This window comes from Stomoxys calcitrans, chromosome 2 (genome assembly GCF_963082655.1).
Source record: "Stomoxys calcitrans chromosome 2, idStoCalc2.1, whole genome shotgun sequence".
NCBI lineage: Eukaryota > Metazoa > Arthropoda > Insecta > Diptera > Muscidae > Stomoxys > Stomoxys calcitrans.
In genome coordinates, this window is record NC_081553.1 from 5,001,291 (window position 1) to 5,020,019 (window position 18,729).

The following is an 18,729-nucleotide window of genomic DNA, read 5'->3' on the forward strand; positions in this document are numbered from 1 at the left end:
GCCACATAGTCTATGGGTATATGCATGGATGTAAATATTTATTGTAAATATTTACCCCTGACACTTTAAACTGTTATTGGTGTGTTCTTTTTAACTATGCTTGTTGTCCATTTACTTTTAGGATTTGTTTCCAGGCGTCGATTGTCCTCGTGTGGGCTATCCAGACTTCAATGCGGCTGTACGTCACTGCCTTGTGAATGACGGCTACATACTTCTGTCCGATCAGGTAAGTTTTGCAATTTGTTCCCCTTAGCTCTCGGCCATGAAAACTTTAACAAAAAGCAGCTCGAGGACAGAAATTCTAAGAAGAATTTAACTACAGCAACTTTTTTCCAACACCACAAGCAACATTGTAATTCGACAAAGTAATTTTTTTTTTTTAAGAATTCAAATATGAAAAAATTTTTTCTTTATACTACGCTGCTCTTCTTCGATTTCATTGTTCGTGTGACAACTAAATTCTCCATTAGTACTGAGACGATTGCAAGATAGTCTAAAAAGGATTCAATTTTCTGGCTTCCTGCATATTTGCAGTACCACTCCCTGCCGCTGTCCGTTACATGTCCTGTGGAAAATGGACAACACAATGGCTATGTATTCCATCAGCATCAGTATGAAACAAGTTTTTGTATGCTTTCGAACATATTTTTAAGCTTCCTTCCGGCACTGAAGATAGCATAAACATTGTGCGAACATGCCACATAACACTTGCTGTTCCTTCTAGTCAATATTTTATCGTCTTCACACAGGCACATAGCTAGGCACATTAGTGCGATATATACGAGTGTGGACTTTTGAGGAAAATATAGATTTGAGTTATTGACAACTCAGTCGTCTATTACTGTCATTACATCTGTGGCAATGCTTTTACTGCCAAGCTGCGAAGCAATTGTGATCAATACTCTTCTTTTATATCTGCATAACGAAACTCTTCCAGGATGGAAATAAAAATTATAGTTCAATATCAAGTGATTGAAAAATTATTCACCATCTGCCTAAATTAAATCTAAATCTAAATCGGTCTGTAACCTGATATAGATCCCATATAAACCGTTCTCCCGATTTGACTTCTTATCCCTTACAAGCCGCAATTTTTGTCCGATGTGGCTGAAATTGTGCATGCATTGTTGTAACTTCCAACAACTGTGCCAAGTACGGTCCAAATCAGTCTAGAACATGCTATAGCTCCCATATTAACCGATCTCCCGATTTAATAACCTATTCGGTTAATAGGTGCTTTAGTTTTTGCTGGTTTGACTGAAGTTTGGTATGTAGAACAAAATTATGCCCTTTAACTAAATTTATTTTGTATAAATTTTTTGCAGAGTCCATGGTGGTGGGATCCCAAGATTCGGTTCGGCCGAACATATCACGCTTTTACTTGTTATCTCTCAAGCACATTTCGTTTGAGCCTTATGTTGTCGTGATTGGTCTATATATCCAGTTGCCGGGTATTGGATGGCCACTGAGGCACCTGACCCCAACGACAGAAACCATGTTTTATTTAAGGTGACTGTAAGAGTGTAAACAAGTAAAAGCGTGCTAAGTTCGGCCGGGCCGAATCTTATATACCCTCCACTATGGATCGCATTTGTCGAGCTCTTTTCCCAGGATCTCTTCTTAGCCAAAAAAAGGAAAAAAGATAATATTTGCTCTATTGCTATTTGAGCGATATAAAGATAAAGTCCGGTTCGAACCACAATTAAATTATATGTTGGAGACCAGTGTAAAATGTCAGCCTATTGGAATAAGAATTGCGCCATTTGGGTGCTCAATAAGTAACATAGAGAGATAGATTTATAAGAGAGCTGTATTAGGCTATAGACCGATTCAGACCATAATAAACAGGTATGTTGGTGGTCATGAGAGGATCCGTCGTACAAAATTTCAGGCAAATCAAATAATAATTGCGACCTCTAGATCAAGTCAAGATCCTAGATCGGTTTATATGGCAGCTATATCAGGTTATGAACCTATATGAACCTTATGTGGCTTATTTGTTGTAAGTCGTAATAAAAAACGTCATGCAAAATTTCATCCAAATCGGATAAGATTTGCGCCGTCTAGTTGCTCAAGAAGTCAAGATTCAAGATCGGTTTATATGGCAGCTATACCAGGTTATGAAACGATTTGAACCATACTTACCACAGTTGGTGGAAGTCATAGCGAAACACGTCGTGCAAAATATCATTCCAATCGGATAAGAATTGCGCCCTCTAGAGGCTCAAGAAGTCAGACCCCAGATCGGTTTATGGTATGACAGCTATATCAAGATTATTGTCCGTTTGTCACAAAATTTTACACATGACATTTTTTTGGCTCACGGACGAACGCTATTGATTTTGAACAAAATCGGTTCAGATCGCCAGATCTCAGAGATGGGTGGTGCGATTTAAGCAAAATTTTTGTGTGCTCTCATATAGTACCCTAAAAATAAAAATTTGGTATCCAAATTTTGGATGGGGTACTTAGGGGGGCTGCCCCACCCTAAAACCTACCAAACATATATGTACACCAATCACGACAATATGGGACTCAAATGAAAGGTATTTAGGATAAGAAAATGTATCTGATATCCAATTGTCGGAACAAGTGCTAGGGGGACCACCCCAATCCCCAAAACACCCCTAAATCGGACATATTTACCGACCATGGAAATATGGGACTCAAATGAAAGGTATTTGCGAGTAGAATACGAATCTGATATCCAAATGTAGGACCACGTTTCTAGGGGTCCACCCCTTTCCCAAAACGCCCCCCAAACAGGACTTATTAACTGACCATGGGGATATGGGGCTTAAATAAAAGGTATTTGAATGTAGAATACGAATCTGATATCCAATTACGGGACCAAGTGTTTGGGGGCCGTCTCTAATCAAAAACATCCCCCAAAGCGGACAAATTTACGACCATAGCAATATGGGGCTCAAATAAAAGGTTTTTGGGAGTAAAGCACGAATTTGTCAAGTCAAGACCAAAGATCGATTTATATGGCAGCTATATCAGGTTGTGGACCGATTTGAACCATACTTGGCACAGTTGTTGGATATCATTACAAAACAAGTCGTGCAAAATTTCATTCCAATCGGATAAGAATTGCGCTTTCTAAAGGCTCAAGAAGTCACGACCCCAGATCGGTTTATATGACAGCTATATCAAGTTTATTGTCCGTTTGTCACAAAATTTTACACATGACATTTTTTGGCTCACGGACGAACGCTATTGATTTTGAACAAAATCGGTTCAGATTTAGATATAGCCCCCATATATATCTTTTATCAATCAGATATGGTCTATAAGACTGTAAAAGCCACAGTTTTGATCCGATCTTTACAACATTTTGTATGAGATATTTTATTTGACGTCCTATTACATGTGCAAAATTTCAAATCGGACCAGATTTTAATATAGCTTTCAATGTAGAAGCCACAATTTTTGTCCGATCTTTACAAAAGTTGGTTTACGTAACGTCCAATAAGTGTGCAAAATTTCACTTAAATTGGTTCAAATTTTGATTTAGCACCCATATGGCTGTGGTTCTATTCAATATTTCAATATTTGAGTTCCATATTCGTATTCTACGCTCCAATACCTATATTTGATACCTATATTGTCCCGATCGGTCCACTTTTGATTTTGGGTTGTGTTTTTGGCACAAGGAGAAGGGGTCCGTCCCCTTCCGATACCGAAAAATTATATAGCCTATGTTTCCTTCCAGACCAACCTACACAATATGCTAAAATTTCGAGAAAATCGGTTCTGCCGTTTTTCATTCTATACGGAACAAACAAACCGAGTCCCACATATCCGTGATTGGCTAATGTTCCCATTTTGGGCGTTTTTGTGGGAGTGGGGTGACCCCTTTACTTCGACATGAATTTGTATGCCAGATTCGTTATCTACTCCCGCATACCTTTCATTTTATATCCATATTGTGCCTATCGGTCAACTTTTGATTTTGGATGGTGTTCTAAGGGTATAGGAAGGGTTCGCCCCCATCCGATATCAAAAAAATTATATGGCTTATGTTTCCTTCCAGACAAAATGTGTAAAATTAATAAAAATCTGTTTAGCCGTTTTTGAGTTTACGAAACAAACAAACAAACCGAGTCCCATATAGTCATAATTGGTTAATAAGCCCATATGGTGCGTTTTCGGGGGCTGGTGAGACCCCCTATTCTTCAATCTGATTTCGTTTGCCAGATTCGTAATCTACTCCCGAATACCTTTTATTCGAGTCCCATATTGATGTGAAGGTTCAATTTGTAATAGAAGAATTAGAAAACAATAAACGTCAGAAGATGCTACTGAAGCGTTCAGTAGCCAAGTTTTGGAGGTGTCTCAATCGGAGCGTAAAAAGTGCATTATTTGATTGGGCTCCTAGAGGGCATAATTCTTATCCAATTTCGCTCAAATTTTGCTCATGTCGTTTTGGTACGACCTCCAACAACTGTGCCAGGTATGGTATACATCCGTCTATAACCAAAGATAGCTCCCATATAAACCGATCTATCGATTAGTCTTCAACGACACTTAGAAGCTTCAATTTATGCTTGATTTGGCAGCAATTTAGTGTGTACAATTCACATATGTTTTCAACTATTGGGTTGCCCAAAAAGAATTGCGGATTTTTTAAAAGTAAAATATATAATATAAAATATACTTTTTTACACTTTTTTCTAAAGCAAGCTAAAAGTAACAGCTGATAACTGACAGAAGAAAGAATGCAATTACAGAGTCACAAGCTGTGAAAAAAATTGTCAACGCCGACTATATGAAAAATCCGCAATTACTTTTTGGGCAACCCAATATATTGATTCGTGATTGCTCCCTCTAAACAGTGACACTAATGAGACTCAAGCGTCAGCGATTGGTCACAATTTTTTTGAAGATTGTCACAAATGTGTACCTAAATAGGCCACAAATACACATTCATATCATATGTTATGAACTGTAGCCATCATATAGAATATGTTGAGTATGCTTAACATCGATTGAAACAAGGAAACTTAACCATAAAAAGACTTGCAAAATAAAACCTCAATTACTCAAGGCTTTTAACATTTGCTTTTGCTATTCGCAGCGAAAGGATGATACCGGCATCTAAATACTTCTTGAGCTGTACATATATAAGTCATTATGGCGTACTTCTAAGTACCACACTTAAACACCTACAAAGATAGACCTACTCACCCTCCATGCCCTTCCTGCCACCCTTGGTAAATGCTGAAACATTTTTGAAACCTAGTCGGTATTTGATCTTTCGACATCATAACCCTTACACTTCCCCGCTGCTTGCAATGGGTCAGAAGTTGTTAGCTTTGTTGTCATTCACTAAGCTGAAGGTTTCTTTGTTGTCCCTGTCGTGTGGCCTTTTGTGTTAATTGCTTTTATAACTAACACTTGTAATTATCTACGGAGGTACTTCCCACGCCCAGTGTTGAAGAAGACTTGGATTTGTACGAGGGTAGAGCGGGAAATTTATGGATTGAAAAGCACTTTATACAAATCCCCTTAAGACGGTGTCAACTTGGCAGTTTGAGTCCCTGTAATCCTTTAAATACTTCCAAACCAATCCGTTCTCTCTTATTTTAATGCGGATTCCCCACACTTGCCAACATCTTCTGTTTTTTCTTTTATCTTATCATTGTTTTCTTAAATCTATTTTAACATTTTCTTCCTTTGTTTGTTTTGTCATTTTGTTTTTGCACCTCCAACCCCATACCATCATCACCAACCCAATGGCCGGCCGGCAGGAAGACAAAGTGGTTCAAATGTACGAAACTATGATGACCCGACACTCGACCATGATTGTCGGTCCAACAGGTGGCGGCAAAACGGTTGTCATAAATACACTAATTAAGGCCCAGACCTATATGGGTCTGCCAACAAAATGCATTACGCTCAACCCGAAGGTAAGTAACAAGCCTCTGCCAGCGCAAGAGATATCATCCTGGTCTGCTTTTTGTCTTTATTCTGGCTTCTTTTTTTTTTTGTATATAATGTGCTCTTCTTTTTTGCTTCTTGGCAAAATGAGTTTGTGAAAATGGAAACAAAAACTTGCAAATGTTAGAGTGGATGAAGCGATTTTTTTCTCTCTCACTCTCTTCTCTATACCATGTGGGTTAAATGTGTTGGCCCCAGGACATACAGAGTTGGTCAAGTTTTGTAATTGTTCTACTCATGTCAGGAGGAAATCATAGGAAGGACTTATCTCCGGTTGCTATCTAGCAAAACACTTCTAAGGAATTGAAGGTGTATTGCCAACTACGCACACTGAGTTGAGCTGGGTGTTGCAGTGCGATTGGGTCAACGTTGTTTTACTTTGCAGACTGGAATGTTAACGACAACAGCTAATTACCTTAATTAGCAAAATTTTAAATTCTGTCATTTTGTTGTTGCTTATCTCCCAAACGGCAGAGTTTCAATCTTTCAAACTTCCACTGGCAAAAAATAATAGCTTGCTTGCGATAACAGGTTTGGGTAATTAGCACCATTAATGGCAAAGTGTCAATACCATTAATCAAAAAGTCTCACAGAAACTTGGCAAGCAGTACAAAGAGCCAAGGAGGAATTGTCGAGAAATGTCTTGGTAAAGCTATGTGAGTGGAGATTGCGAATTAAAGTATGACAGATGTTTGACATTTGTTATGCATTATGCTTGTCGACAAACTCTAAAACGTCTCCTGAGGTCGCTGTCACAGTAGATAGGCCACGCAGTTCACAATTTTCCAAAGATGATGCATGCAAAATCTTCAATATGTATAAGGTATAAGCTGGCAGATAACAGATCCCAAAGCATAAAATAGCGCAAATAAAAATTTCGCATATATGCGGATATCACGGAAGTGGTCGAACGAATAAAGATAGCTACTTGAATTTTTCTACAGTTACTTCCTATTAATGAAGGTCGTTGGGGATTGCAAATGGGTCATATCAAATACAAATGCAAATTTTGCCCATGAACATTCCACTAAGGAACAGGGGCAAACTTCTCACATATCAATGAGTGCAGTCCGATTCAGGGTAAGCTCAATAACAAGGGGCCTCCCTTTTATAGCCGAGTCCGAACGGCGTGACGCAGTGCGACACCGACAGAAAAGTTTTAGATGGCATAGTACCTCACAAATGTTGCCAGCATTAGGAGGGGAAAACCACCGCTGAAATCTTTTTCCGATGGTCTCGTCAGGATTCGAACCCAGGCTTTCAGCGTCATAGGCGGACATGCTAACCTCTGCGCTACGGTGGCCTCCAATGGGTCATACCTTCCATATAAAATAATCTTTCAACTTGACGTCCTGAGCAAGCAGATGTCGCAATTTTTATTTGATTGGACTGAGATTTAATTCACCTACCGAAGTTTGTTCTGATATGACTTTCAACAACCATGCAAAGTACGGTCCAAATCGGTATAAAACCTGATAAAGCCCCCACAGAAAACTATCTCCCGATTTAACATATTTAACCCATGGAAGTCGTAATTGTAATTGGGTTTGGTTGAAATTTTGCTATGACTTCCAACATCATTGGCGTAGCTTAGGCGGTGTAGGGGTGCTAGGCGAATCTCTAGCAACTACTACAACAACAACTGCATCGAGTGTCGGGAGATTTACAACAACTCAATATTTCAAATTTCAGCGAAATCGTGTAATATATAAAGTTTTTATGGTTTTCAGACCCTAAATCGGCAGATCGATCGGCGCAAATAACTCATATCATATTAAGAATCGTAGGCACTTAATATTAAGGCAACAGTCTATGCCGCCCGGCCTCCCACTGACACTCTCCACTCGATATCTCTGATTGTACGCGACTGCAATTGCAGCTACTCCATATACCCGAGGTGTTAGGTATCCAAAGTTCGGCCCGGTCGAACTTAATGTCTTTCTACTTGTTTTAAATTTTTGTTGTTGTTTTGTTTTTGTTTGGGCTTTAGCAACCCCCATACCTGGCATCAGTTTATCTGCCTTTCGACTCTCCGACACCGCCACCTACGTCGAAGCTACAAGGGCTGGTGAGTGAAAGTGGCGAAAGCAAAACAGACAGGAAACGAGGTACTAATTGGATGCGATGCGAACTTTCACCACATTTCGAGGGGTAGTACCAACACCAATAACCAAACCCTGGCAGAGTTCTTGTATAATAACGTAATAATAATCTAATAACGCTTAATATTGGTAACACCGCTAACTTTGTTAATAGGATTAGGGAGGAGGTATTATATGTGACGATATGTTCGGAAAATCTAATCGATGAGGTTCAGGATTGGAGGGTCTTCATGGAACACTCTTTCTCTGACCATCGTACGGCCAGCGCCAAATCCGATAAGCTTCCGAAAAAGTTGAAAACCAACTGGACAAAATAGGAAGGCTACCCAGAAGAAGACTTGGGCAAGATAATTTAGATTGTCCAAGCATAGAAGAGATTGACGAAAATGTCAACAGGATTACGACTGCACTGGTGGGGTCCTTCGAAGATAGTTGTCCTCTTCGGGAAAGGAAATCAGCGCAAGAAAAACCCTGGATGACCGGGGAGATTCGCAATACTGGGAAAGAGTTCAGCAGACTTTTTAACAGCGCAGGTCGTAAAAAAGTGGAAGTTTATTGGGAAGTCTATTACACACGAACTTGCATATACCCCGAAAGCCTGGCAGGAGGCAAGGGTGATGTTAATACCAAAGCCCAGAGAGGCAAGTTATGCGACACAAAAGCCCTACAGACCTTTAAGCCTTACATTCTTTCTACTCAAAACCATGGAACGTAAAGTGGACACCATGATGCTGATTAGGATATCCTGCGAACTGCTCAAATACAACCAGCATGCCTATGTCAAAGGAAGGTCGGCGGAGACTGCCCTGCACGAGGTTGTGCATAAAAAAGAAGAATCCTTCGTATGCATTGACAGCGAGGGGGCTTTTAACAATGTGCGGACCGACACATTGATCCAATCCTTGGACCAGAACCCGGGTGGACCCGGTCTTTAGAGACTGGATAAATCATATGCTAAGGAACAGGTGGATAAATTGTGTGTTCCATGGCATAAATATAAGGGAGAAAGTGGCAAAAAGCACGCCACAGGGGACATTTTATCGCCACTCCTATGGGCGACCACCATAAATGACCTATAGCGGATGCTGACTTAGGAGGGATTTAAACCCGTCTGCTACGCCAACGATGTTATAATAACTCTTAAGGGTAAGGATTCGAACGAGCTATGCAGAAGGGCCGAAAGTGTCTTGTATATGACATCTGACTGGGTTAGACCCAGAGGTCTCAATGTTAACCCAGAGTAGACTAAAATATGCCTGTTCACGAGGAAGACGAAGGTGGGTCTATTTAACGCACCACGTTTCCTTAATAAGACGATTTCGATATCTGACAAGGTCAAATTTTTTAGTGTGATCTTGGACAGGAAACTGAATTTGAAGTGCACATTCAGGACCGTACTGAGAAGACTTACAGATGTAGACGCGCCGTTGACTCGAAATGGGGCCTGAATCCGAGGATAGTCCACTGGCTCTACAAGAAGCCTGATTAGATCAATGCTTTCTTACGCCTCAGTAGTTTGGTGGACTGCTATAGAGAAAAAGTGCAACATAAGGACCATACAACAGGTTCAGAGAACATGTTGTCTTGGCGTAAGCGGAGCGATGAGGACCACGCCCACTAAGGCATCGAAGACTACTCTAGATGTCCGACTCATTGACTTACAGATTAAGAAGGCAGCCACTGCGGCTATGAGACTTAAGGCAATGGAATGAGGATGGGAGCAGCTCATACCATCGCGGTATAATGGAGGCGACGATAGGAAACCTTAAAGGAAGTGAAGAGGTTTGCGATCGGATACCTAAGATGAGCCTTGAAGTCGAGTGCAAGGCACTGCTGCCATCGGCACAGTCTTGAATTGACACGGATGGATCAAAGCTTGAGGACAGAGTGAGCCTAGGGGTATACATTGAGAACCCAGAGACTAAGATCTGTTTCAGACTGCCTGAGCATAATACGGTCCTGCAGGCGGAGATCCGGGCAATCAAGGAATGCAGAACTGGTGTGGTGCTAACGCGATGTCGTCGAGTGTGAACATCTTCACCAACAGTAAAATTGCAGTCTTGCAGTGTAAGAAGGAGATTAACGCCTTCTCTGAGGATGGGAAAATCCGCATCGTTTGGGTGCGGGGCCACAACGGAGTAAGGGGAAATGAAAGGGCAGACGATTTGGCGGTGAAGGCAAGAGGACTGCAGTCAATAAACTTGGTTAACCCGAAGCCTTTCGGGTCGACGCAGTCCGAGTGAAGGGAGTGGGCGACGAATGCCTATGCAACATTGTGGAACAGCGAAACGATCGGTAGGACGGCAAAAATCCCACGGGAGTATCCAAATCTTGAGAAGACGAGGCTATTACTGAAAGGAAGCTAGAAGGAGGTCACTATAGCTATTGGTATCATAACGGGACACATAGGACTACGAGCTCATTTACGTAAAATCGGCGCGGCAAGTGATAGCATGTGTAGGGCATGCGGGTAAGATGATGAGACGTCCTTTGTCATTGCCCGGCTTTCACATACAATAGATACCGGTACTTAGGTGGAGACACAATATCAGACATGAACCAACTTAGGGGAGTGGCATTGAAAACAATTAAGGATTTTGTAAGTAACACAGAATTTCCAAATTAAAATGTTCTTTTGAGAGGTTACTTTGTAGTTTTTAGAGCGCAGAACAAGCCGATTACTGGCTTAGGTATATGTCCATAGTGGCATGGGGCGGGTTAATACCTGCACCCTCTTTTCAACTGAACCTAACCTGCCCCCAGGTCTCAGACGCATATTTCGAGCTGTTACAAAGAGAATGACGAAATTAGTATACTCCAATCTTATGATGGAGGGTATAAAAATGTGAACCCAGTAGGGTTTGGTAGTGACCCACATATCGACCTAGACAAACTTATTGTAAATTTTGAATTTGAAAATAAATGTTTACCCATAATGTTCTCTTAATAAAGCATTTTGATCTCTATTTTTTACATTCTTCCTATAGGCTTGTTCGGTGGTTGAATTATACGGCTATTTGGATACTGAAACACGTGATTGGTTGGATGGCCTTTTTTCCAACATATTCCGAGAAATTAACAAGCCCATTGAACGTGATGTAAGTATGATAAGAATATTTCTACTTGGAGAAAACATAGAAAAAATAAACACAAATTTTTCTGTCAGTTAATGATCATGACTAGTACGCCGGTTAATTGGTAGCGAGCTCGGCTTGCTAGTACAGAGATTGTAGATTAAATTTTCATCTTTCTCTCCTCCTTATGAGTTTATCGAGGAATAGCTCTAATCAATTCCGCTTGATGTTACAAAGTTGCTGTTTTCTTATACATACACTTGAACTAATTCAACCGCCTCTTCATTATTCACCCTTCGCTTGTGGACATTGTACTGAATATATCAGCATAAGAATTTAATGTCATTTTATTACCCAAAAGAAAGGAAGGTTCTTCGAACCTACTTTCTCGCTCTCGCCAGCTGTGTTAATAGAAAAAATCGTGTCAAGACAACATGAAACATCAACAAACTTCAACTTAGACGCCCAGAACAAGGACTTTGGCACGCCAGCAGTCGTGGCTGGAGTCGTGGTGGCAAGTGAAAGTTATATCACATTCTCATTAATATAGTCACCACTAATAAATCCCTAAACAACTTGACATGATAGGTGGCAGGAGAGGAAGGCGCTCTGCACTTCGAAGGCCACCATTGCCGCTATAGTCATCATCACTGCACTCCATTGCATGACGATGGGAATGAATTTAAGCCACGTCATGCCTATCATCATGCCTGGCAACACCAAAAACAAACGCAACAGCTTTGTTGTCTACCAGTCATGGCAACATCACTGCGTTGGCACGGCACGGTTCGGTTCCCCGGTGTTTTGCATATTATCTAATTTTTTAGCTTACATAAACTGTAAAACCTGCGATGCAACATGAACGCGGGGCAACTTGAGTTAATCCCTGCAGGCAGCCGCCAGTCAAAATGCCATATATGCATGTTTTGCTCCTTTGCAATTTTTTGGTAAGGTAGGAGGACGAAGGATTTTCATGTAACAGAAACGAACTCAGCCATCAAACAGTCATCATCAATGTTAAAATTTGCCATTTTGGGCTGCATTGTGGGCATGGATGAACTTGTTTCTCTATATGTCTGTGAGTTTGCACGTGTGCGCTCATGTATAGAGATAGTCTGTGCCACAATCTCCTTTTCCGATTAGTATCCTGATGAAGCTCACGGTTGCAATGCCAACACCAATTACAAAGTCACAAATGCATCTCGGTAATAATATTGATGCGAAATCATAAGTTCGTGAGTGCCTCCTGCCAAGCTAATGCATTTTCCCATTCTGCTTTGCTCCAGTATTAGATGGGAAGGATAGCCATTTGATCGTAGGCGTCAAATCATGTAACATTCTAAAACTATGTCTCTAACCAAAATACCATTTAACTGACGATTTGCCGAAATCAACATGTGTCGAAATGTGTCCGCTCACTTTCATTTGTTTATGCAAATGCTCGATCAATTTTTTGGAATTGCAAAAATTGAAGACGAACCAATTACATGGTCCCACATTTGGATATCAGATTCGTATTCTACTCCAAAATATTGGGTTGCCCAAAAAGTAATTGCGGATTTTTCATATAGTCGGCGTTGACATATTTTTTTACAACTTGTGACTCTGTAATTGCATTCTTCCTTCTGTTAGTTACCAGCTGTTACTTTTAGCTTGCTTTAGAAAAAAATTGTAAAAAAAGTATATTTGATTAATTCATTCTAAGTTTTATTAAAAATGCATTTACTTTCTTTTAAAAAATCCGCAATTACGCAATTACTTTTTGGGCAACCCAATACTTTTACTTGAGCCCCATATTACGATAGTCAATAAATAATTGCTGTTTGTGGGGTGTTTTTGGGAAGAGGTAGACCCCCAGAAAATTTGTCCCGAAAATGGGTATTATTGCAAAAATCAGCAAATATGTCCGTATTGTGGAGAGCAAATACGTCCTATTAGGGGGTTGTCATGGGGGTGGGATGTACCCTAGACAGTTGGTAGCAGATTCGAATGTTGATATCAGATTCGTGGTCTACTCCAAAATACCTTTCATTTGCGCCCCATATTTGCATAGTCAGCAAACATGTCCGGTTTGGAGGGTGTTTTGGGTCATGGGGCAGCCATTCGTGACTTTCCCTGAAAATATATATCAGTTTCGTATTCTACTCTAAAGTACCTCTTATTAGAGCCCCATATTGCAATGGTCAGCAAATACTTCCTATTTGGGTGGTGTAATGGAATATTGATAACATATTGGTGGGGTACTTCCAAAGACCTTTCATTTGAGTCCCATATTGCTATGCTTGTAAATTTGTGCTCTCTAGGGGGTATTTTTGGGGAGGAGCGGCCCCCACAACACTTGGTTCCACATTTGGATATCATACTCATATTGTACACTCAAATACCTTCTATTTGAGCCACATATTGCGATGGTCAGTAAATAAATCCTGTTTGGGGGTGTTTTTAGGGAGGGGCTTAACACTTAGTCGCACATTTTGATATCAGATTCGTATTCTAATCGTAAATATCTTTAATTTGAGTCTCATATTGCCAGGGTCGGTAAATATGTCAGATTTAGGGTGTTTTGGGGTTTAGGGTGGTCCCCGAAACACTTGGTCCTAAATTTTGGGTTTCAGATTCGTATCGCAATACCTTTCACTTGAGTCCCATATTGTCGCGATTGGTCTATAAATATATATTTGGTAGGTTTTGGGGTGTGGCGTCCCCCTGGGTATCCAATCCAAAATTTGGATACAAATTTTTGTTTTTGGGTTACTATAAGAGAGCACACAAAATTTAGCTTAAAGCGCGCCACCCATCTCCGAAACCTGGAGTTTCTGAAAATATAGGTAAGGGGTAGGGTCCGCGATTTATATAAAACTTTAAGCTCCTAGAATCTATTTCGAAAATATCTTCCATACTGTCTTTTAAATAGTAAAGATAGTAAAAAGTATCATTTGAGATTGGATAGAGATAACTCTTTGAAATTTTGAATGGTTAGAGCTGAGATCGAATTATCGAGATGAAGTGAAAGGTTTCAAAGCCGTAGATGGTCCGCGCGCAGCTCCAAAAGTTAGTCATTTCGAGAAATTGTTCGGTCTGCCAAATTTTCCTTTGTGCTCCGTTTTCCAAATTTCAGTTCTCAATAGCAATGTTTTTACTAATATTTTCGATTCTATTGCACTGTGTGTCACATGATTTATTGACAGCTTAATTTGCCATTTCATAATAAACAGACCTAATAGTAAAGAATAGAGTAAACATTTATGGCTGATTATCCGTCGTAAATGCTTAATTTATTTGAAGCCAGGTGGGACGAACATGTTCGAAATCGTTTATGAATCATAAAGACAAACCCTTACCTCAATAACAAAGAAACATTTCTGACTATAACATAAAATTATCAGCTTTATGTCTTAAAAACATCACCCGCTAGGTTGCTCGTCAGAATACTTTCAATTCAAAAATTCCTTTCGTAAATGCACAAATTTTAATTAATTTCGTAGTATTTGAAAAAAAAAAAGTGAAGCTATTCCAAGTTTAATCCTCCTTTGCATTTAACAGTACTATTCCTGCTTATCAATTTTGTTCCAAAAGTCCCTCAAAAATTAGATCCTTGTCTTTCAGAAATTCAACACGAAATTTTGAGAGCATTTCCCCATGCATAATCAGCATTACCATATCAGGTCTTATATAAGTCTGATTAAAGTCGCACACATTGACATTTACACACAGATATATACTCGTGCCCATCATCTATGTAGCCCTTACACACACACAAACACATACGTATAGTACTAATGCCATCAGACCTCAGATGTAATATAGGACGATGGTGCTGTAGGTGGAGGTGAAACTGGCACGAATCAGGGAGCACTTCATCGTGTGGCTTTGAAACAACAAAGCTTGAAAATGATTCCATATAGGTAGCAACGACAAAGGGACAAGAAAATCTCTGAGCCCTAGTAAGGGTAAAGGAAGAGCAGAACATGCAGTCGAGGAGCAAAAAACGAAAAAAAGGACTGTAACTAATACAATCAGTTTAATGCATATTCCCACAGGAACGTCGTTATGTCTGTTTTGACGGAGACGTTGATGCGCTATGGATTGAAAACATGAACTCGGTTATGGATGATAATAAGCTGCTGACATTAGCAAATGGCGAACGTATTAGATTGGAAAACTACTGCGCTTTATTATTCGAGGTGAGTAAGTACGAAAGAGAATGTCAAACAAAACCAAAGGTAATGCATTCGTGCTCACAAACACCCAACCATCAGCATGCAGGTGAGTAAATAAAAACAATGCCTTTCACATTTGCCGCCGAGAAGCAGAGTGCTTCGGTATGTGTACATTTATAATATGTCTGAATAAAAGGTATGCACTAATACTTATACATATGTATGAACTCGTACCTATATATTTTCCTGAAGCGTTCAAGTGCCTGCATTAGTTTCAAGTACAATAAACGTTAGAACGAACATCAGTGAAGAGCAAAAAATATCGAAGTGACATTTTTAGACAAAGTAAATAACCTGAAGTGCAACTACTCACGCTGTTCCCAATGCAATCCATGCTGAGAGAGAGAGAATGTAAAGAACAAAGAGAATTGTTTCAGTGAATTATTACTTGTAAATAGAAGTGTGTGCAGCTTCATAGAAAGGTATTGATTGCAAAGCGATATTGATGCACAGTATGGCATGATAAAGTGGGGGAACTTTAAAACTTTTGAAGATTAAAAAAAAGTTGTCAATCTACGCTGTGATGTGATTGAAATATTGGGAGCATTGTTTATTTACATACACTGATAGAAAAAGGACGGTTTATTGCCAATAAAATTGTTCACACTTCCCAGATGCAAATAAGTCGCATACACAGAAAAAAAAATAAAAATTGGTTTCAATCACGAAATTAATTGATTTAATTAATTTTTTAATTGTTACTGCATTAATCACCGTTTTGATTGAAATGATTGAAAATTTTCAATTAAATTTTTGATTGATTGAAGTAAGAGCGTGCTAAGTCGAATCTTATATACCCTCTACCATGTATCGCATCTGTCGAGTTCTTTGCGCAGTATCTCTTTTTAGGCAAACAAAGAATAATGAATAATACGGACGAGGAGGAGCTATATCAAGTTATAGTCCGATTCATGGCTTAAGATGTCAAATCGGGAGATCGGTTTATATGGGAGCTGTATCAAGCTATAGGTCGATTCTGACCATATTGCACACGTATGCTAAAGGCCAAGCCGTTGTACAAAATTTGTGCCAAATCAGAAGAGAATTGCGCTTTCTAGAGGCTCAAGAAGTCAGCTATATTAACACATGGACCGATTTGTCCCATTTACATTCCCAACCGACCTACACAAAAAAAGGAATCGTGCCAAATTTCAAGCGGCTAGCTTTGCCCCTTCAAAAGTTAGTGTGCTTTCGACATACAGATGGACGGACATGGCTAGTTCGACTTAAAATCTCACGATGATCAAGAATATATATACTTTGTAGGGTCTTAGACGCATATTTTGAGGTGTTACAAACAGAATGACGAAATTTGTATGCCCCCATCCTATGGTGGAAGGTATAAAAAGATTGAAATATTTTGACATCTTTAACATATTTTTGAATTGATCCAATTAAAATAAGTAAAAAGGCGTTAAGTTCGGTTGGGTTGAACTTTGGATACCCACCACCTCGGGTATACATGTAAACCACCTTTCGTCAAAATACGGTGAAAATTGCATACCCTATGTCATATAGCAGTTATATCTAAATATGTTCCGATTTGGACCAAATACTAATTAGTACAAGTCATTGGTCTTTTTAGTAGCTATATCTAAAAATAAACCGATATGAACCATATACGACAAGGATGTCGAAAAGCTTAACACAAGTCGCTGTGTCAAATTTCAGTGAAATCGGATTATAAATGCGCCTTTTATGGGACCAAGACTTTAAATCAAGATATCGATCTACTTGGCAGTTGTATTCAAATCTGGATCGATAGGGGCCAAATTGAAGAAGGACGTTGAAGGACCTAACTCAACTCACTGTCTAAGATTTCAGCGACATCGGACAGTAAATGCGCCTTTTATGGGGCCAAACCCGTAAATCGAGAGATCGGTCTATATGGCAGCTATTTCCACATCTGGACTGATCAGGGCCAAATTGAAGAAATGTGTCAAAGAGCCTATGACAACTCACTGTCCCAAATTTCAGCAAAATCGGATAATAAGTGTGGCTTTTATGGGCCTAAGACCCTTAATCGGAGAATCGGTCTATATGGCAGCTATATCCAAATCTGGACCGATCTGGGCCAAATTGAGGAAGGGTGTCGAAGGGATGTCCCAAATTTCAGCAAAATCGGACAATAAGTGTGGCTTTTATGGGCCTAAGACCCTAAATCGGGAGATCGGTCTATATGGCAGCTATATCCACATCAGGACCGATCAGGGCCAAATTGAAGAAATGTGTCAAAGAGCCTATGACAACTCACTGTACCAAATTTCAGCAAAATCGGATAATAAGTGTGGCTTTTATGGGCCTAAGAGCCTAAAACGGAGAATCGGTCTATATGGCAGTTATATCCAAATCTGGACCGATCTGGGCCAAATTGAGGAAGGATGTCGAAGGGATGTCCCAAATTTCAGCAAAATCGGACAATAAATGTGGTTTTATGGGCCTAAGACCCTAAATCGGGAGATCGGTCTATATGGCAGCTATATCCACATCTGGACCGATCAGGGCCAAATTGAAGAAATGTGTCAAAGTGCCTATGACAACTCACTGTCCCAAATTTCAGCAAAATCGGATAATAAAAGTGGCTTTTATGGGACTAAGACCCCAAATCGGCGGATCAGTCTATATGGGGCAATATGAAGATATAGTCCGATATAGCCCATCTTCGAACTTAACCTGCTTATGGACAAAAAAAGAATCCTTGCAAAATTTCAGCTCAATATCATTATTTTTAAAGAATGTAGCTTGATTTCAACAAACAGACGGACGGACATGGCTAGATCGTCTTGGATTTTTACGCTGATCAAGAATATATTTACTTTACAGGGAAATCCAAATCTTTTGTCCTATGGTAGGAAAATCTTACAAGGTTCCAAATTGCCATTTCAATTGGTATCCAAATAAAAGTCAGACAAGACTCGAGATGAGTTCTACATATAAAAAGTTCTACATGCACTAGGTGGTGTAGGGTATTATATAGTCTGCACCGCTCGACTTTTGCCTTTCCTTACTGGTTTTTACTTATACTCGCTCTTATGTGCGTATAACTACCAAACCAATGGTTGCTCAACTGATTTATTACTTTGTAACCATGGGTGATTTTATTTGGTTTTAAATCAAAATGTTTTCCTCCACTTTTCATTATTTTTAATATATTAAACAAATTTTCGCTTTCCCTCAAACTGCATTATAGGTTGGCAATTTAAATTATGCCTCACCCGCTACTGTATCACGTGCTGGTATGGTCTATGTGGATCCCAAAAATTTACGCTATAGTCCCTATTGGCAACGATGGGTCTTAACGCGGCCCGAAGCTCAAAGGGAACTACTTAATGTAAGTTACAAGAGTTACCACGAAAAAAAAAACTAACCACATACCCCTAAAAGGCT

The 18,729-nt window shown here is 39.7% G+C and overlaps 1 protein-coding gene across 1 annotated transcript in view; it reads left to right on the forward strand.

The window, feature by feature from the left end:
- Positions 1 to 18,729, forward strand: part of LOC106080427 (dynein axonemal heavy chain 10) — a 239,264-nt gene that overhangs the window by 154,903 nt on the left and 65,632 nt on the right. The window contains 5 exon segments of the mRNA XM_059362518.1: positions 122 to 226; positions 5,757 to 5,915; positions 11,036 to 11,146; positions 15,163 to 15,306; positions 18,533 to 18,673. Of these exon segments, the coding sequence (XP_059218501.1) occupies positions 122 to 226; positions 5,757 to 5,915; positions 11,036 to 11,146; positions 15,163 to 15,306; positions 18,533 to 18,673 (660 nt within the window).